General features: G+C 50.6%; 1 protein-coding gene across 19 annotated transcripts in view; it reads right to left on the reverse strand.

Moving 5' to 3' along the window:
• Nucleotides 1-2,255: 2,255 nt before the first annotated feature.
• caska (calcium/calmodulin-dependent serine protein kinase a) overlaps nt 2,256-15,317 on the reverse strand; it is a 101,442-nt gene continuing 88,380 nt past the window's right edge. For 6 of the 19 annotated variants that reach the window (XM_027005228.3, XM_027005233.3, XM_027005227.3 and 3 more), the window contains 14 exons: nt 13,789-13,977; nt 13,478-13,556; nt 12,969-13,054; nt 12,345-12,413; nt 11,611-11,679; nt 10,724-10,759; nt 9,548-9,586; nt 8,784-8,980; nt 8,585-8,700; nt 4,210-4,290; nt 4,038-4,118; nt 3,727-3,929; nt 3,518-3,601; nt 2,256-3,314 (listed from right to left, as the gene is read on the reverse strand). In XM_027005228.3, coding sequence (XP_026861029.2) covers nt 3,138-3,314; nt 3,518-3,601; nt 3,727-3,929; nt 4,038-4,118; nt 4,210-4,290; nt 8,585-8,700; nt 8,784-8,980; nt 9,548-9,586; nt 10,724-10,759; nt 11,611-11,679; nt 12,345-12,413; nt 12,969-13,054; nt 13,478-13,556; nt 13,789-13,977 — 1,506 coding nt within the window. In that variant the 3' untranslated portion in view covers nt 2,256-3,137. The remainder of the gene's footprint in view (nt 3,315-3,517; nt 3,602-3,726; nt 3,930-4,037; nt 4,119-4,209; nt 4,291-8,584; nt 8,701-8,783; nt 8,981-9,547; nt 9,587-10,723; nt 10,760-11,610; nt 11,680-12,344; nt 12,414-12,968; nt 13,055-13,477; nt 13,557-13,788; nt 13,978-15,317) is intronic. The other 13 variants (XM_027005231.3, XM_027005237.3, XM_027005239.3 and 10 more) reach the window with 10 other exon arrangements.

A 15,317-nucleotide genomic window follows, 5' to 3' on the forward strand; every position in this document is an offset into this window, starting at 1 on the left:
CATGAACCAGAGTTAATCTTCTGATCAGTGCCGTTAATCCTGGAACACGGGCTTGAATTAGCACACGTGTCACAAACTGGACGAGGAGGCGCTGGGAGTCACACTGCAGTGCTTTTATACTATGGACAGCCATTAACTTAATCCTTCAGGTAATCAATCGGCCAAACAGACCAAGGACTGTGGGTATTCATGCATTTGCAGGAACTGGATTAGCATAGCCTAATATTTAGATGTGTATTTATTAATATTTCAATGGGGTCTACACAACGGCTCTATGCCAAACTTCACTTTTGCTGGACAGCCAAGAGGTCTGGTTTAGCAGCAGTATTTTGACTGACTGCCATTGTTGAAAGGTGTATGTCAGTGACCTCCCTGCATCAGTGCAGAAACTAGCTGGCTAGTGATTTACATTTACGGCGTTTAGCAGACTAAACGGCTAGCGATCTATCCAAACAGCTAAGTTAGTGGTAGAAACAAAGTGGTTAGCAGTGAAGGTAGCAATAAACACATTATTACACAATAAATCATATGTGAGAAGTGATCGTTGTTCTCTTATTAATCATATAGGTGTGTAGTGACAAATGGATTACATCCAAGTGTGATCATCACTAACGTTAGCTAGTTACTTCGTTGGAGACCGACCACCTGGTCATCGCTAAAATGTGAATAAAGTTTATTTCCACGTCGGACCGAACAAGCCTGGCTCTGACATGCAAATGCCCCTGAAAAGAGAGCAAAAGTCAAATCTGCACATCTATTTGTGCAGTCCGAGTGCTCCACTGGCCCCTCCCCCTCTGACAGAGCCAACACTCTGTATGGGTCTGAGCTGAAAGAGAGCTTGAACTGTCAGGAGGTAACTGTCAAAGCACTTTTACACACACAGAGACACACACACACACACACACACACACACACACACACACACACACAGACAGACAGACACACACACGCGCGCGCGCGAGAGCGGAGCAGTTTTGCCTGGAGTGAGGAGCGGGTTTCCATAAAGTTGGAGTGTTGTTCTTTTCTCTTGCTCCAAGAACGCTCCAGTACCACTCCAGTGCAACACGTCAACGGCCCGCTATAAAACTGCACTGTAAGAAGAGTTCTCTAGGTAGCCTGTTTTCACAGAAACGATGAAATGCAAAAATACAGCCCCTAATGAAAACTCCCTATGGTGAATATGAGCATGGTGATCTTATCACGACCACAAAGGAGTCATTGTGGAATCTAAAAAGCCACGGAAATCGATAGTCTTCCCATCTCCATGACGTATTATTGTTTTTTAGTTAAAATAATTTTATATTAAAACATTTTGCAGCCTGCTACTGGTTTGCCTTCAGTTCAATAAGACATGACGCCTTTCTTAAAAAATGTGCCTCATCTTATCTTCTTTTGTTAAGCTAAGAACTCAGATGTTTGAATAAATATTAGAACAGAAACACAAACACCAGAACAGAGTTGGATTGGAGGAGTGGTGTTGGAGCGGAGGGACTGCAGAGTGCTCTGAGTGAGGAGTGAGTGAGGAGCAGGAATAAGAAAAGCTGGAGTGGAGTTGGAGCAGACTGATTCCAGAACACTGAGTGAGGAGCAGAATTTCCCACCACTCTACTTCGCTCTGCTCACATACATGTATGGTGCAGACACATTTACGTCTTGGTCTCCCCACAAACCAGGCACACCTGAGCACTGACACCACTTGTAGTTGCTCAGATGGGTGAGCAGGATGTGACCTACCACAGCTGCGGGGGAAAACCCGAGAAAAAAAGCCAACAGCAGCACAATATTTCCATCCCTTGCGCTTCTGCCAACCTGTGCAGAGCAGCTAAGCGAGACAGCTGAGGCAGGCATCACTGTCGCACACAGAGCAGCCAAGCGAGAGAGATGAGGCAGGCATCACTGCCGCGCACAGAGCAGACGACACTCAAGTGTTTCACCACAGAAAAGAAAATGTATTTAAAAAACTGTTCATACTGCAGAACTGCTCGGCCCTCAGCAGAGGAATTCACACAGGGCAGTCTCAAGGAGACAGTTTGTCATACACACAGTCATTCGGATGCACAACCCGGGGCTTCTTTTGCAACACAGTGCGGTTTGTAAAATGAGGGCGCGCACCTTGGTTCAAAGCAGTTACACAGAATAAAAATCTGGAATTTGTTTTCTCCTTTTGATTTAACTCAGTTAAAACAATACTTTCTGACGACACATTTCTGAAATGGCAAACCCAGAATAAATCGAGTATTTTTTTTTCTTCCCCCCCCCCCCCCCCCCCCATCATATGCCTTGATCTTACAACAAACTGAGACCATTAACACATCTCATTACACAGCAGGTAAAAAGGTGTTTAGAAAGTTGCCCAAAAATGTACCCATGTGCCCAAAGGATGTGCATAGGTCTGCATGTCTTCTCGTGGTCTGAGAGAGTGTCCAGACAAATGGAATGTTCCCTGCGGTGGAAAACGGAAGTCTGACACCGGTAACACTGACAGCATGTAAGCCTCTGAAAGTTCACATGCATGACATCTCTAAAACATTTATGTATGCACTTCTTTAGAGAGAGACAGTATCTAGGAGCCGGGTGAGAGCTCTAAAGTGGACGCAGTTTGAGGACACACAGTGTGGAAGACTGTGCTACAGCAACTGGGGCCCAGTGAAAAGCTGACGGAGTTTCGCGTGATGGCTGACTTAACAACAAGATACAGGCATCCGAGGACACTGCTGCAGTGTGTGTGCTTTCACTAAGGCCAAGGAGCACTAGCACAAGCAGCAGAATTTCTAGAATGGGAAAAATGTATTCTAATGTAGGAATTCTAATGTAGGATTTCTAATGGTAAAAATGGTATTTAGGATACTGTCTCTTTAAATCAAAGTCTTCAAAATGTTGCATCCTATCTAAAAGGACATAACAATATTCAGTACTTTATGTATTTAGCTTTTAATGCAACACTACGTAGTTTGTAAGGGGCCGTATTCGACCGACTTCAGGTCGTGTACAGTGAGGTTTCTGAAAAATCAGACGCGGTTTTTTTCTCGCCTGAGGAATGATATTTCATTTGTTAGTTTTTTTCCTGTTTGTTTGCAGAGATGCATCGCAGTGAGGCTGGGGTTGCGGGCTGCAGTCTGGGGCCAGTTCGGCGGGTTCTAGTAGACCCAGGACACGGGCACCCACTGCGCTGTGGTGCGCACGAGCTCGATGGCCTCCTCCAGGTTCCGGATTGTCTCGTCGATCTCGTTGTTGATGATGGTCTGGTCGAAGTAGTGCGCATAGGTCTTCTGGAGGACCTCGGACTCCTTCTGCAGCCGCTGCAGTGACTCGTCCTGTGGGGGAGGGGTCAGAATGAGAGTGGGTGGAAAGACAGCCTGAACAGTTTGGATACATTGGCGGGGGGGATGTTTACAGCAGGTGGTCAATATAAACAAAACCGAGAAACGTGGGGTTCTGCCTCGGTTTATGTGTGGACAGAGAGAGAGAGCAAGAGATAGATAGACAGACAGACAGAGAAAGTGTTATGTGGTCTCACCTCATTCATGCCTGGGGTGATGGTTGGCGCAGCAATGAAAACCACATAAGGTGCAAACTCTGCTGTCCGCAACACCTTCAGCGCCTGGGAGCGACATACACAAACACCATAAGACTCCTTCTATACCGCAGTACAGCACCACGACAACGTGGCACCGTGGCACGGGAGCTCCTCTGACACAGCATGCGAGGCACGGAGACGGGACTCACCTGCGGCTCCACATCCAGGATGGATATGAGGCCTTTCTCGTGGATCTTGCGGATGGTCTCCAGCCGGGTGCCGTACATGGCGTCTTCGTGGCTGCCGTACTCCAGGTACTCGTTGTTGGCAATGTCCTGCATCATTTGGTCGTGTGATACGAAGTAATAGTTCTTGCCATTCTCCTCGTCCTTTTTCGGAGGTCTGGTCGTGTCTGCGAGGAAAGGCAGGTTTCAGACCCAGATGTTCCTGCACCGGAGCCATGCCAGCTCCACCATGCTGAAGAATGGTAAGAATGGCACTGTTGGGAAAACACTCTTACGTGGAATGGGGTATGCGAATTTGTCGGGGTGCTTCGTGATTAGTGTGTTCTTGATGTGTCTCCTGCCAACACCATGGGCCCCTGCAGACCAGAAACAGCAGACAACCGTGAGGACTTCAGTCCAGGTGATTTTGAATGAAATAATCCAGACAGACTCCAGATTCTCACTCACCTAATAACACTAACGTCTTCCTCTTAAACGCTGGCAACTTCACTACCTCTTCATACGTGACAAGATCTAGTTGATCAAACACTGGAATGGCAAGGAGACATTTTATGCGGTTACTCGGAAGTCCTGGGTCGAAGTGAACATCTCTCAGGCACACGGATGCACGCCGTACTCTACGGCCAGCTAGTAACATCTGTCCCGTTCTCCAGATCAGAAGTTGGCCGTCTAGGAACAGAACTGTTGTGTTTAAGGCCTGACTGAAACGGTCCGGGTCTGAAGGGTGACATACAGCACAGTGCACTGCTGTACCTGCTCTCTCACACGGTCATAAAAGTGCTTGAAAAATATGACTGAAGACAGATACACCAACGCAGGGGAACACAGATAACTGCACTGCTGCGGCCCTCCAGGGCAGGTCAGAGCAAAATGGCAAGAATGTGGAAGGAGTATATTTAGGTGGGGAACTTGGGCATATCGTCATGCCCTGCTTGGCCCCGCACGCTTATGTAACGCTGCACTGGCCAGTGGACGGGGAGCACAGTCTAGTGCGGACCCTGCGGCTGTGTGACGCTGGAGCCCGGGGGGGCTTCTGCTCCAGGGCCGAAGGTGAAGGTGAAACAGCAAGAGGGAGGAAACTGAAGATGAAATGGTGATAGGGGGAAAAGTGCCACGGGGAGTCAAGGTGAGGGATAAGACGCGTGACCCCCGCCCCATTTAAAGCCTGGAGCAGGAGCGTGATGGCGGGTGGGAGCCGCGCGTCCAGAGCCCGGCTGGGTGCCGACACCGTGTGCTGCGTGCGGGAAACGAGATCCACCGGGCCGTCTCCTCTTACACTGAGAATAGACGCTGTAAATGTTTCAGGACGGGCTCTCGCACCACCTGGGACGGGCCGTTTAAGGGAGATGGGGGAGCGGCGCGGTGGGATGCTAACTGGAAGCTCCGTGTCACGTGTAAGAGCGTGTGGAACTGTGGGGGTAAAGGGATAACCGAACCGTTTCTAGATGTGGGACAAGCTCAATGAAAGAGATGAAGCACACATACACACACACACGCACACACACACGCGCACGCGCGCGCGCGCACACACACAGACAGTGCAAGAAATGCAGAGTTTTGTGCTCTTTCTTCAACAGTCGCTAATAAGCACACATGGTAAACACCACAGATGAGACATAAATACAAAAGCAGTAAAACAACAAGGCAGCGAGGAGTGACGAGGGTCACTGCGGATTTACTTACATGCACAGAGGCCGTTGGTAAGCAGACAGCATGAAAAATGGACAGGGGGAAGGTCATTGAGTTGTGGCTCAAATACAGAACATCAGTCAACAGAGAGAACAATGACTCTTAGTCAAAGGTGTGATGCAACACTGGCCCTTTACATACAAAACAAATACCCACGGCAGACTTCACATTTTGGCCATTTACACAGGGAGGGGGTAGGGTTATGGGCAGGGAGGAGCTGGGGAGGAGTTGGGAGAGGGCAGGGAGTGGAGGGGGCGGGGCGTCAGCAGGCAGGGGTGTGGGGGGGGAGGGAGGGGCGCACGCCCCGTCAGCAGGCAGAGGCTGTGGAGGGGCGGGGAGTGGGCGGAGAGGGGCTGTGGAGGGGGCGGGGCGTCAGCAGGCAGGGGGTGTGGAGGGGGCGGGCAGAGGCTGTGGAGGGGCGGGGAGTGGGCGGAGAGGGGCTGTGGAGGGGGCGGGGCGTCAGCAGGCAGGGGGTGTGGAGGGGGCGGGCAGAGGCTGTGGAGGGGCGGGGAGTGGGCGGAGAGGGGCTGTGGAGGGGGCGGGGCGTCAGCTGGCAGGGGGTGTGGAGGGGCGGGCAGAGGCTGTGGAGGGGCGGGGAGTGGGCGGAGAGGGGCGGGGCGTCAGCAGGCAGGGGGTGTGGAGGGGGCGGGCAGAGGCTGTGGAGGGGCGGGGAGTGGGCGGAGAGGGGCTGTGGAGGGGGCGGGGCGTCAGCTGGCAGGGGGTGTGGAGGGGGCGGGCAGAGGCTGTGGAGGGGGCGGGCAGAGGCTGTGGAGGGGCGGGGCAGAGGCTGTGGAGGGGCGGGGAGTGGGCGGAGAGGGGCTGTGGAGGGGGCGGGGCGTCAGCAGGCAGGGGGTGTGGAGGGGGCGGGCAGAGGCTGTGGAGGGGCGGGGAGTGGGCGGAGAGGGGCTGTGGAGGGGGCGGGGCGTGGGCGGGCAGGGGCCGCTCGTTACAAAGCAGAGGAGCGACAGAGACAGAGAGAGAGAGAGAGAGAGAGAGAGAGAGAGAGAGAGAGAGAGAGAGAGAGAGAGAGAGAGAGAGAGAGGCACGGAGGACAAAAGTCAAACGTCGTGCAGCACGCATGTGACAACTGCAGCACCGTGCCGCCCGTAGGCGGCAGCAGGTAGTGTGGCATGCGCCGCAGAGCGGTGACATCCACTCAGTGACCAGTACGGCGCTGTCATAACGGGGCTCAAACATCACCATAACCCTGTGTACACAAGCTCTTACGGCATAACCACACCAGCATAGCGTGCATTTGATTTGATTTGATTTATTTTGCATTAGGCTCTAAAAGCCTCACCAAAGTGTGTAAATCCTTTATCCTTAATATGCCCGTAGGCCTAATAACATCTCATCTGTGCTCAGGGGTGTTCAAAGGGCAGACAAGGACCCCATCTGTGTCTTAATGCAGCTAGCTAACAAAAGAGGAATCTGTGAAATGACTGAAGAAACAGGACTAATAATCACAGCACCCCCACCCGGCGAGAGCTCATCAGGGCCAGTGAAGTGAGCCACTGTGCTAAGAGGGGATGATGTCTGAGCTGGGGGCCACTGTACCACAAGGAGGGGGTCGATGCCGTACCCCCGAGCCCGGCGGGGTGTGGCCCACCTCGGGACGCCAAATGGTGCGGCAGGCAGGCAGGCATGTCGTGCCACGGAACATCCAGCTTAGTGAGCCTCCGTCAGAACTTGTCCTCTCCATGAAATGATGCTACGGAGACTTGTGCTGATAAACTGGCACTCTGGCAGCATGGTGGATGCGTTAAAGCTTTCCTCTACTGCAAGCCTACTGGAGGGGTTCAGTGCTGTAGGAAATGGCTTCGGCCACTCAGATAAGTTGATAATCAGGATAAAATTCATCTGAAACAATATTATCCTCTGATGAAAAACACCAAAATTACCCTCCAAGTCTCCATGGCATAGGTGGTGTTACAGTGACACCTCTCTCCCTCTCTCTCTCTCTCTCTCCCTCGCTCTCTCTCTCTCACTCTCTCCCCCTCTCTCTCTTGCTCTTCTCTCTCTCTCCCTCCCTCTCTCTCTCTCTCTCTCTCTCCCGCTCGCTCTCTCCCCCTCTCTCTCTTGCTCCTCTCTCTCTCCCCCTCCTCTCTCCCTCCCTCTCTCTCTCTCTCCCGCTCGCTCTCTCCCCCTCTCTCTCTCTCCCTCTCTCTCTCCTGCTCGCTCTCTCCCTCTCTCTCTTGCTCCTCTCTCTCTCTCCCCCTCCTCTCTCTCCCTCTCTTGCTCCTCTCTCTCTCCCTCTCTCACTCCTTCTCTCCCTCTCTTGCTCCTCCCTCTCTCTCTCCCTCTCTCTCTCTCCCTCCCTCTCCCACTCGCTCTCTCCCCCTCTTGCTCCTCTCTCTCTCTCTCTCTCTCTCTCTCCCTCTCTCTCTGTCTCTCTGCTCCCGACACCTGAGCCCTCTGGCTCTTTTGGGAAACAAGGTGTCTCACTTGCACACCACGCAGTCCTTCTGTGACCACAGAGGCGCGCGCGCGCACACGCACACACACAGACACACACACTTGTGTGCAGGTGTGCACATTAGCTGTAATGGGTGTGGGACTGGTGCTGGTGAACTAAACCAAGCCCCTCTGGAACATCCACACACACGGAACGTGCTGACACCAACCTTGGTGCTATGCCTAAGGGTGGCAGTGGGCGGAGTCAGACACACATGCGCGTGCGCACACACACACACACACACATATATGGCGCTAGGCTGGTGGCAGGTCTCCCTGCTATTTGTGGAAATGCTGCAGTCAGAGCTGTGGGTCATGTGAGCTCCGTTTACCTGCTCTCATCCCCACCGCCCCCACCCCACACACACACCCACACACACACACACACACACACACACAGCCATCCTGAGCATGAGCAGATGGGCAGTAAGATGTAGGCACACCTGAGCTGCCCTCTGTGTTTATAGTCACAGACTTCCAGAAGCTACGAGTGGTGTTTCTAGTAGGAGGATAACTATGGCTCCAGTGTGAGGTTAGAGACACACATGATCCACTCTGGCTGAATCATACCGCCTGATCGTGTTCCACGGTTAGCTGTGTACCAAACTAACACTGCGTGCGTCGTTGATCCATAACGACACCATAACGAACGACACGACAGGTGAGGTCCGGACATTACCTGCACTGTGCTTCGCTAGGTACTTGTCTTTGTATTGCTTCTTTTTCTTGCCAAACCAGGTGCAGCTGGCCTGCTGCTCCTGCTTGGTTTTCTCCATTGCTATGCAGGCCACCCGCCTTGAAGAGGAGGAGGAGAAATGTCAGCGTTAGCGGCGACCCTCGCGCCTCTCGCGCCTCTCGGCAGCATCGAGCTGGCTCACCACTCCTGCAGCTCCGGGGAGGGGATGAGGCCAGCCGTGCCGTTCTTGGTGTTCTCCAGCTTGCCCTGCCACCAGTTGTGGTCGTCCTTGTTGATGATCTGGATGATGTCGCCCACGCGGAAGCGGACGCCCGCCTCTTTGCAGGGGATGAGGTCGTCTCGGGCCGGGTCGTACTCGAACTGCGCCCGCACGTAGATCTGCAGAGAAGCAGAAGAGAAAACGGGGCCGGTCAGGAGTAAGTCTCCCAGAACAGCGCCGAGGTTCTAACGAAGCAAAGGGATGAGGGCTGTAAGAAAGAAAAACAGGCCGCAAAAAAGAGGGGAACCGGAGGAAGGACAGAAATCAAAGGAGAAGCGGAACAGACGGTGGCATGAATCTTAGCGGATGGTCCTCAGACTTTGTGTATGGGCGCGTCTGGCGACATGCTCGAGGTGTGAAGGCGACTGGGAGGGGCTCCAGCTAAGAGGAACCCCCAGCCGGTCGTGCCCGACCACAGACCCTCGCACACTCAACCGGGCACGGGACCAGGCTGCCTTAGACACGGGACATCGCGCTGGGACACAGGATTTCCTAAAAACAATGCTTTGATTTTCCTGCAAATGATGCAGCGCACAACACGGGAGCCTTGGGGAAGCCTTAATCTCCCGCTGCCAAGTTGGTGGGTTAGTGAGATGGGGGTTAAATACAATGACGCCACCTTTGCACATAATGGGACGCAATTTTGCACGTTTTTAGCTGGTGACACAAACTGGGCGGAGTCTTACCTTGACTGACATTTTACCCTTGATTGCAGGTCTGGGAATCTAGGATGTGAGATCATTATACTCATCACGCAGCGTAAAGATACTGTAGTGGTGATATGAGATGGTGAATGGGGACTGGTGAAATGACAGAAGCTCTGTGGTTATATCTAATGCCTGGAGACCTTATGATGGGGAAAGACCAAACCGTGCCAGTGTGGGACATCACCGCTTTGTTCCACGTTGAGCACTAGTGTGACGCAGTTCCACCACTACAGATGAGGTCAATGGCACCACCTGCTGGACACCTGGCTGTCTCTCTCACACTGGATGTACTGCAGGAGTCTGTCTAGGAAGTAGCATGACTAAACCTAAAACCTAAATCTTTTATGAGAAACTAATGGCAAATCTTGTATAAAATTCATCTATTACATGTAGAAGACCAAATGATAAGTTTGCAGTTAAGAAAATACTAAGTAATCAAATTTTTTTTTTTTATGACTGTAATCAATGTGTCATTTAGGTCATTAGATGCATTTCTTTCGTTCTCTCATTCTTTCTTCTCGTATTGCATTGTATTTATTTATTTTTTTATTGTAATATAGATATCAAAATGTGCTGTGCAGGTGAATGCAGCTCTGCAGGTTGATACTGTGCTAGCCTGCTAGGTTCAGGACCCTGTGCAAATGGAGATCTCTGTCTTTTTCCAGGCTTGGGACAGACTGACAACGCTCTCAATCTCGCTGTAATCCACAGTTACATGACGATGTGTTAACCTAATTGGGTAGAAATCTCAATGCCCGTATTCACGTCTGTGCCAGATTAGTCCTAACCTCATTTTTCTTTTACTGGAAAAAAATCTATTTATAGTGTACAAATGACGAACACGCTACACATCTGTGTTATGTGCTAAATCAGTCTGTCCACAGGAGGTTTAACATCACTGCGCCTCCAGAGTTAGCTGCTCTACGGATTAAGTAGACACAGGGGTAACAGTAGCGTGAATGAGCAGCCAAACAGCTTGATTTGTTAGTAAAATACTTACACACACACACACACACACACACACACACACACACACACACACACACACACACACACACACACACACACACACACACGCGCACGCACGATGGGATACTACAGTAGGGGTGATGGAGAGGTAATAACGGTGATGTAGGTGACATGCTCTCTATTCACCTGCCGTCCTTTTGGTTGGATGGTCGACGGCAAGTCCTGTAAGATAAAGCACAGAAACGCTGTTTCCACATGCTCAGCCTTTACTCAGCCAGTGACTGTGGCACCAGCATTCACATCAAACAAACAGTCAGCAGCCCTCGAGTGGATTCACCCATAACTCATCAGAACAGACGATTCAATACCAAATACCATTCAATACCATGGAAAGTGCACAGCAGGCTGTCGAGGGTAAGTCTCAGAACAGCGAAGCACGCGATAGCAAGCAAACAGCCCTGGCACCGCACCGTGCCCCCGGTAGGCCGAGCCGAGCCTTCCGCCGACAGGCCCACCGACATCAGCGGCTCCTCGTGGGGGCGGGTGAGGTAACGGGCCGGGGCACTTCCTGCTGGATCAGACCAAGGGGGCTCCGTCACGGACATGTTGCCAGTGGGTTACGCTGCGTTAGCGCCCTCGCGTGGCTTCTTGTGGCATGTGGGTCACGTGACTGCTCCCTGGTGATGTCTGGAATTATGAAGTCACTGGCATGTCTCGTGTGTCTCCACGCGTATGGCGTATACGAACGGGTGCACGGATTACAACAGCCACAACGGAGCACACCAATTTGCGAACTCAGATAACGGAAACGGAGCACAGTGATCATTCTTCCTGCCGTTCATTCAAATGGAAAAATGTTGTGCTTATGATGGGGAACATTTTTGAAAATGAATTTTATAATATGTTACAGGAACCTTACAGGAAATTGTCATTTTAACATAAGTAGTGGAAATCAGAAATGCATTCCTGAGGGAAGATGTTAAATTAAACAGAGAAAAGATAAATCACAGACAACATTAAAGGACAGTATTGGAAGGGGGGGGCAGTTAATCAAGGCGACTTGGGGTCCTTACCAAAATAGAACTGTTAATGCTGGAATGGCCATTAGCAGGGGACAGTCTGCAGGTAGAGGGGGACTCTTTCTGTAATAAGATACAGAGGTCAGCGATACAGCAGGCAGACAGCAGAGCAACCTGGATACCGAGCCACTTCTACAGTAAGAGATGGGCTGAACATTGTGTAGGGGGACACCAGATGCCAAGTTTTAAACACTTGTAATTTACCTTCCTGCCTTAATACAGGCGGCCACCAGAGGGGGTGGACAAGTTCACATTTATTTCCACCGTTCAAGTTCTTGTTGAGAGAAAATGCTAAGAGACAGGTACTCATATTATTTAACAAATGAAACCCAGACCTACTTAAGGATGTCTGGGAGAAATAACCTATTCGTAACAAATATAAATATGTATGCACTGCTGGTTGTTTCAATGGTATCTGCATGGGACTGTGTTCCGGTATCTTGGTTTTGAAATTGGTGTGCAGTAGTAAGGCCTCAAGCCCTGCGCGACAGAGCGTCTCGGGGGAGAAAGCTTTAACACGCAGGCATCAGGCAGGCAGTTAGTCGCACACAGAGAGATCACAGTAGGCCCCGCCCCTACGGCCCACCCCAATACACAGCACCGGGCCAGGCCCTGGAGTCAACCACAGCAGATGGGGGGAGAGAGAGAGAGACAGACACACACACACACACACACACAGATAAAGACAGTAGGGGAGGAGGAGACTGGCAGGCCACTGGAAACACTACCTCACAGGCAGACAGTTGCCCCCGATAGCTCGGCACGATCTTAAAGGTGATACTGCCTCTCATCTCCCGCTGTGGAAGCACACACAGAATAAAACACTGATCAAACACCTCTCACACAGAGTAAAACACTGATCAAACACTTCTCACACAGAGTAAAACACTGATCAAACACTTCTCACACAGAGTAAAACACTGATCAAACACTTCTCACACAAAAAACACTGGTCAAACCTCTCACACAGAGTAAAACACTGATCAAACACTTCTCACACAGAGTAAAACACTGATCAAACACTTCTCACACAGAGTAAAACACTGATCAAACACTTCTCACACAGAGTAAAACACTGATCAAACACTTCTCACACAAAAAAACACTGGTCAAACCTCTCACACAGAATAAAACAATGATCAAAACACCTCTCACACAGCATACGGCACCGATCAAACACCTCTCACACACAGAATAAGACACTGATCAGGAGTTTCAACAAACCCACTCAAGCACATTGAATGGGATTTGTTTTTTTGTTCACTTGCCAATCTGAATAAATTTTTTTTTCCTGCTAAAGTCCAAGCATGGGGAAGACACTGCCTAAGAAACATGACACGATCCATACTTACCAGCATTCTCTGGAGCTGCTCCACCGTCTGATTGGCTACACTTATGCTGTTGATTTCCCGTATCTCATCTCCAACATGCAAAGTGCCTATGTGACAGAAGTGATATGTGTGTGAAAGCATGCGGAAGGATCCTTTAGCTGTGCTGGGTGCCAGTTCACTGCAGGCTCCGTGTCAGCAGTAAAGCCAGGCAGAAAGCAAGACCAACACTGAATGCCATACACAACAACAGTGTCTGTGGTTGAGGTCCTCAGGTAGACGAAGGCTTTTCTTAGACAAGTGAAGATAAGAGCACAAGCAAGGAGTGGTGGTGTGTGTGCGCAAACAGTTTGAGGCAGAGAGGTCAGCGTGTCAGTGCCAGACTAATGCGAACTTCAGAGGCTTCGTGTCATCTCTGGAACATGAGTGCCGGGCCAGTGAGGGGAGGGAGTGAGGTGTTGTGAGGCTGGTGTCCGGTGCTGCTGTTAGCGCTGTGTTGTGCGGAGGCGGGGCTTAACGGCGCCGTCCTGTACCTTGCCTGTGAATCATGCCTCCATGCATGATCCTGGCCACGATGCAGTGGTTCAAATCATTCATCTTCAACGTGATGCCCTGCAACAGAGGAAAGGGCAGAGGTCAGAGTGACAGACCTGGGCGCACAAGCTGTTGCGTGCAGCATCTGCGATCAGATCGGAGAGACAGAAATCTTAACACAGGATGCCAGCGAGAGAGAGAGACAGAGAGGCACACCGCGAGGCAGAGTACAGATCAGGACAAGAGGTGAAAAAAATTTTTAAGTCAGAGAGTACAGAGTGGCCCCAGGATCCGGGGGCAGTAGCCATACCATGGGTTCGTCTGTGTTCTTCTGGAACTGCACCAGGCGTACCCGGGTGACGTTGTCCAGGTCCATGTCTCCGTTGGTGCTCTCGGGCGAGTCTCCGTTCAGGTAGGGGGAGGTGGGTGGAGGCGTGACCCTCAGTGCCTCGTCACTGTACACCTCGTGTGCCACTACGTCATGCGTCTGAAGTAATGCCTAAGGAGAACAGCATCTTAAGCACAGGGTACTGTGACCCACCCACACCCACCCACACTCTCTGAACTTCTGGGCTCTACCCCTCAGCCCTCAGGGACAGGAGACACTCTCCCATACTACTCATATATAGTGCAGTAGAAATGTAAAGTGACAGCCTGTGGAAGGAAGACGTTCCCCACTGAGGTGAGCTGTGGGCCACTCTACATGAAACATCTTCAACCCTCAGGGCTGCAACCCTCAGGGCTGCAGATAAAGACAGCTGAAGTCTCTAGGGCTGCGACTGATAAATCTGTCAAATACCAATTAATTTCTTTGAACTTTAGTTGAACCTTCGTCCTTGGCAGAAGTCAGGAGCGCCTGCAAAGTTGCATGCTCTTGTTCTGCTATTGCTAGATCACAGGGTTTACAAACAGCACAAACAACAGAACAGTTGTAATTCAGAAAAGGATCACTGCAGCTCAGATCTACGAGCACACTTCTGGCCTTCACTACAACCTTTCATAATGAGTACAGAATTCTACTGATTGAGTCAGCTCTTGAGCAATCAACTTCACAATGAAACAGAGCTCCCCTGCCAGGAAAGAAAGCCACTCCCAAGATAAAGCACTTAATGATAAACTCCTGACTCCTGTACTGTACATGCATGCACGTATACATAAATAATTTAAAGCAATACATAACATAGCCTGACTCAGGCCTAAAAATACACACAGGCCTAAAAATACACAAACACAGGCCTAAAAATACAAAAAACACAGTCCTAGAAATACACAAACATAGGCCTAAAATAAACAAACTGTTAAAAATACACACAAACAGGCCTAAAAATACACACAAACAGGCCTAAAATATACAAGCACAGGGCTAAAAATACACAAACACAGGCCTTACACATGACCTGAAACTAAAAATACAGCCCAGTGCAAAGGCAGCAATCCCTTGCATCCTCGTACAGACCAATATTCATCTCAGTCTGAGGCTGTAACAATTAACACAACTCCATTCAAACAACTTCCAGAGGCAGTTAAAAGCACTGTTATACCAGCAGCATTTAAAGCTCTCTGTTATACCAGCGGTAAAGTGTGCACATGCAGCACTATGTCAGCTGACTGCCACCAGCTATTCAGGAACAACATATCCATGGATTAGTGTAAAGCGAATGGATGCACGCTACTCGGAACTCAGAACGTGGCTCTAATAAGAACAGAATGGCTCAAGCACTTCACATTCCTCTCCCAGGGCTATAGAGGGATACTGCAGACCCCTCTGGCATTACCGGAATCTGCCTTCACTAAACTTGTTACTTTTTTTTAACTAAAAAAACCCCCCTTCCTGTTAAA

The sequence above is a fragment of the Electrophorus electricus genome, chromosome 9 (assembly GCF_041902795.1).
Source record: "Electrophorus electricus isolate QZ-2024a chromosome 9, ASM4190279v1, whole genome shotgun sequence".
Classification (NCBI taxonomy): domain Eukaryota; kingdom Metazoa; phylum Chordata; class Actinopteri; order Gymnotiformes; family Gymnotidae; genus Electrophorus; species Electrophorus electricus.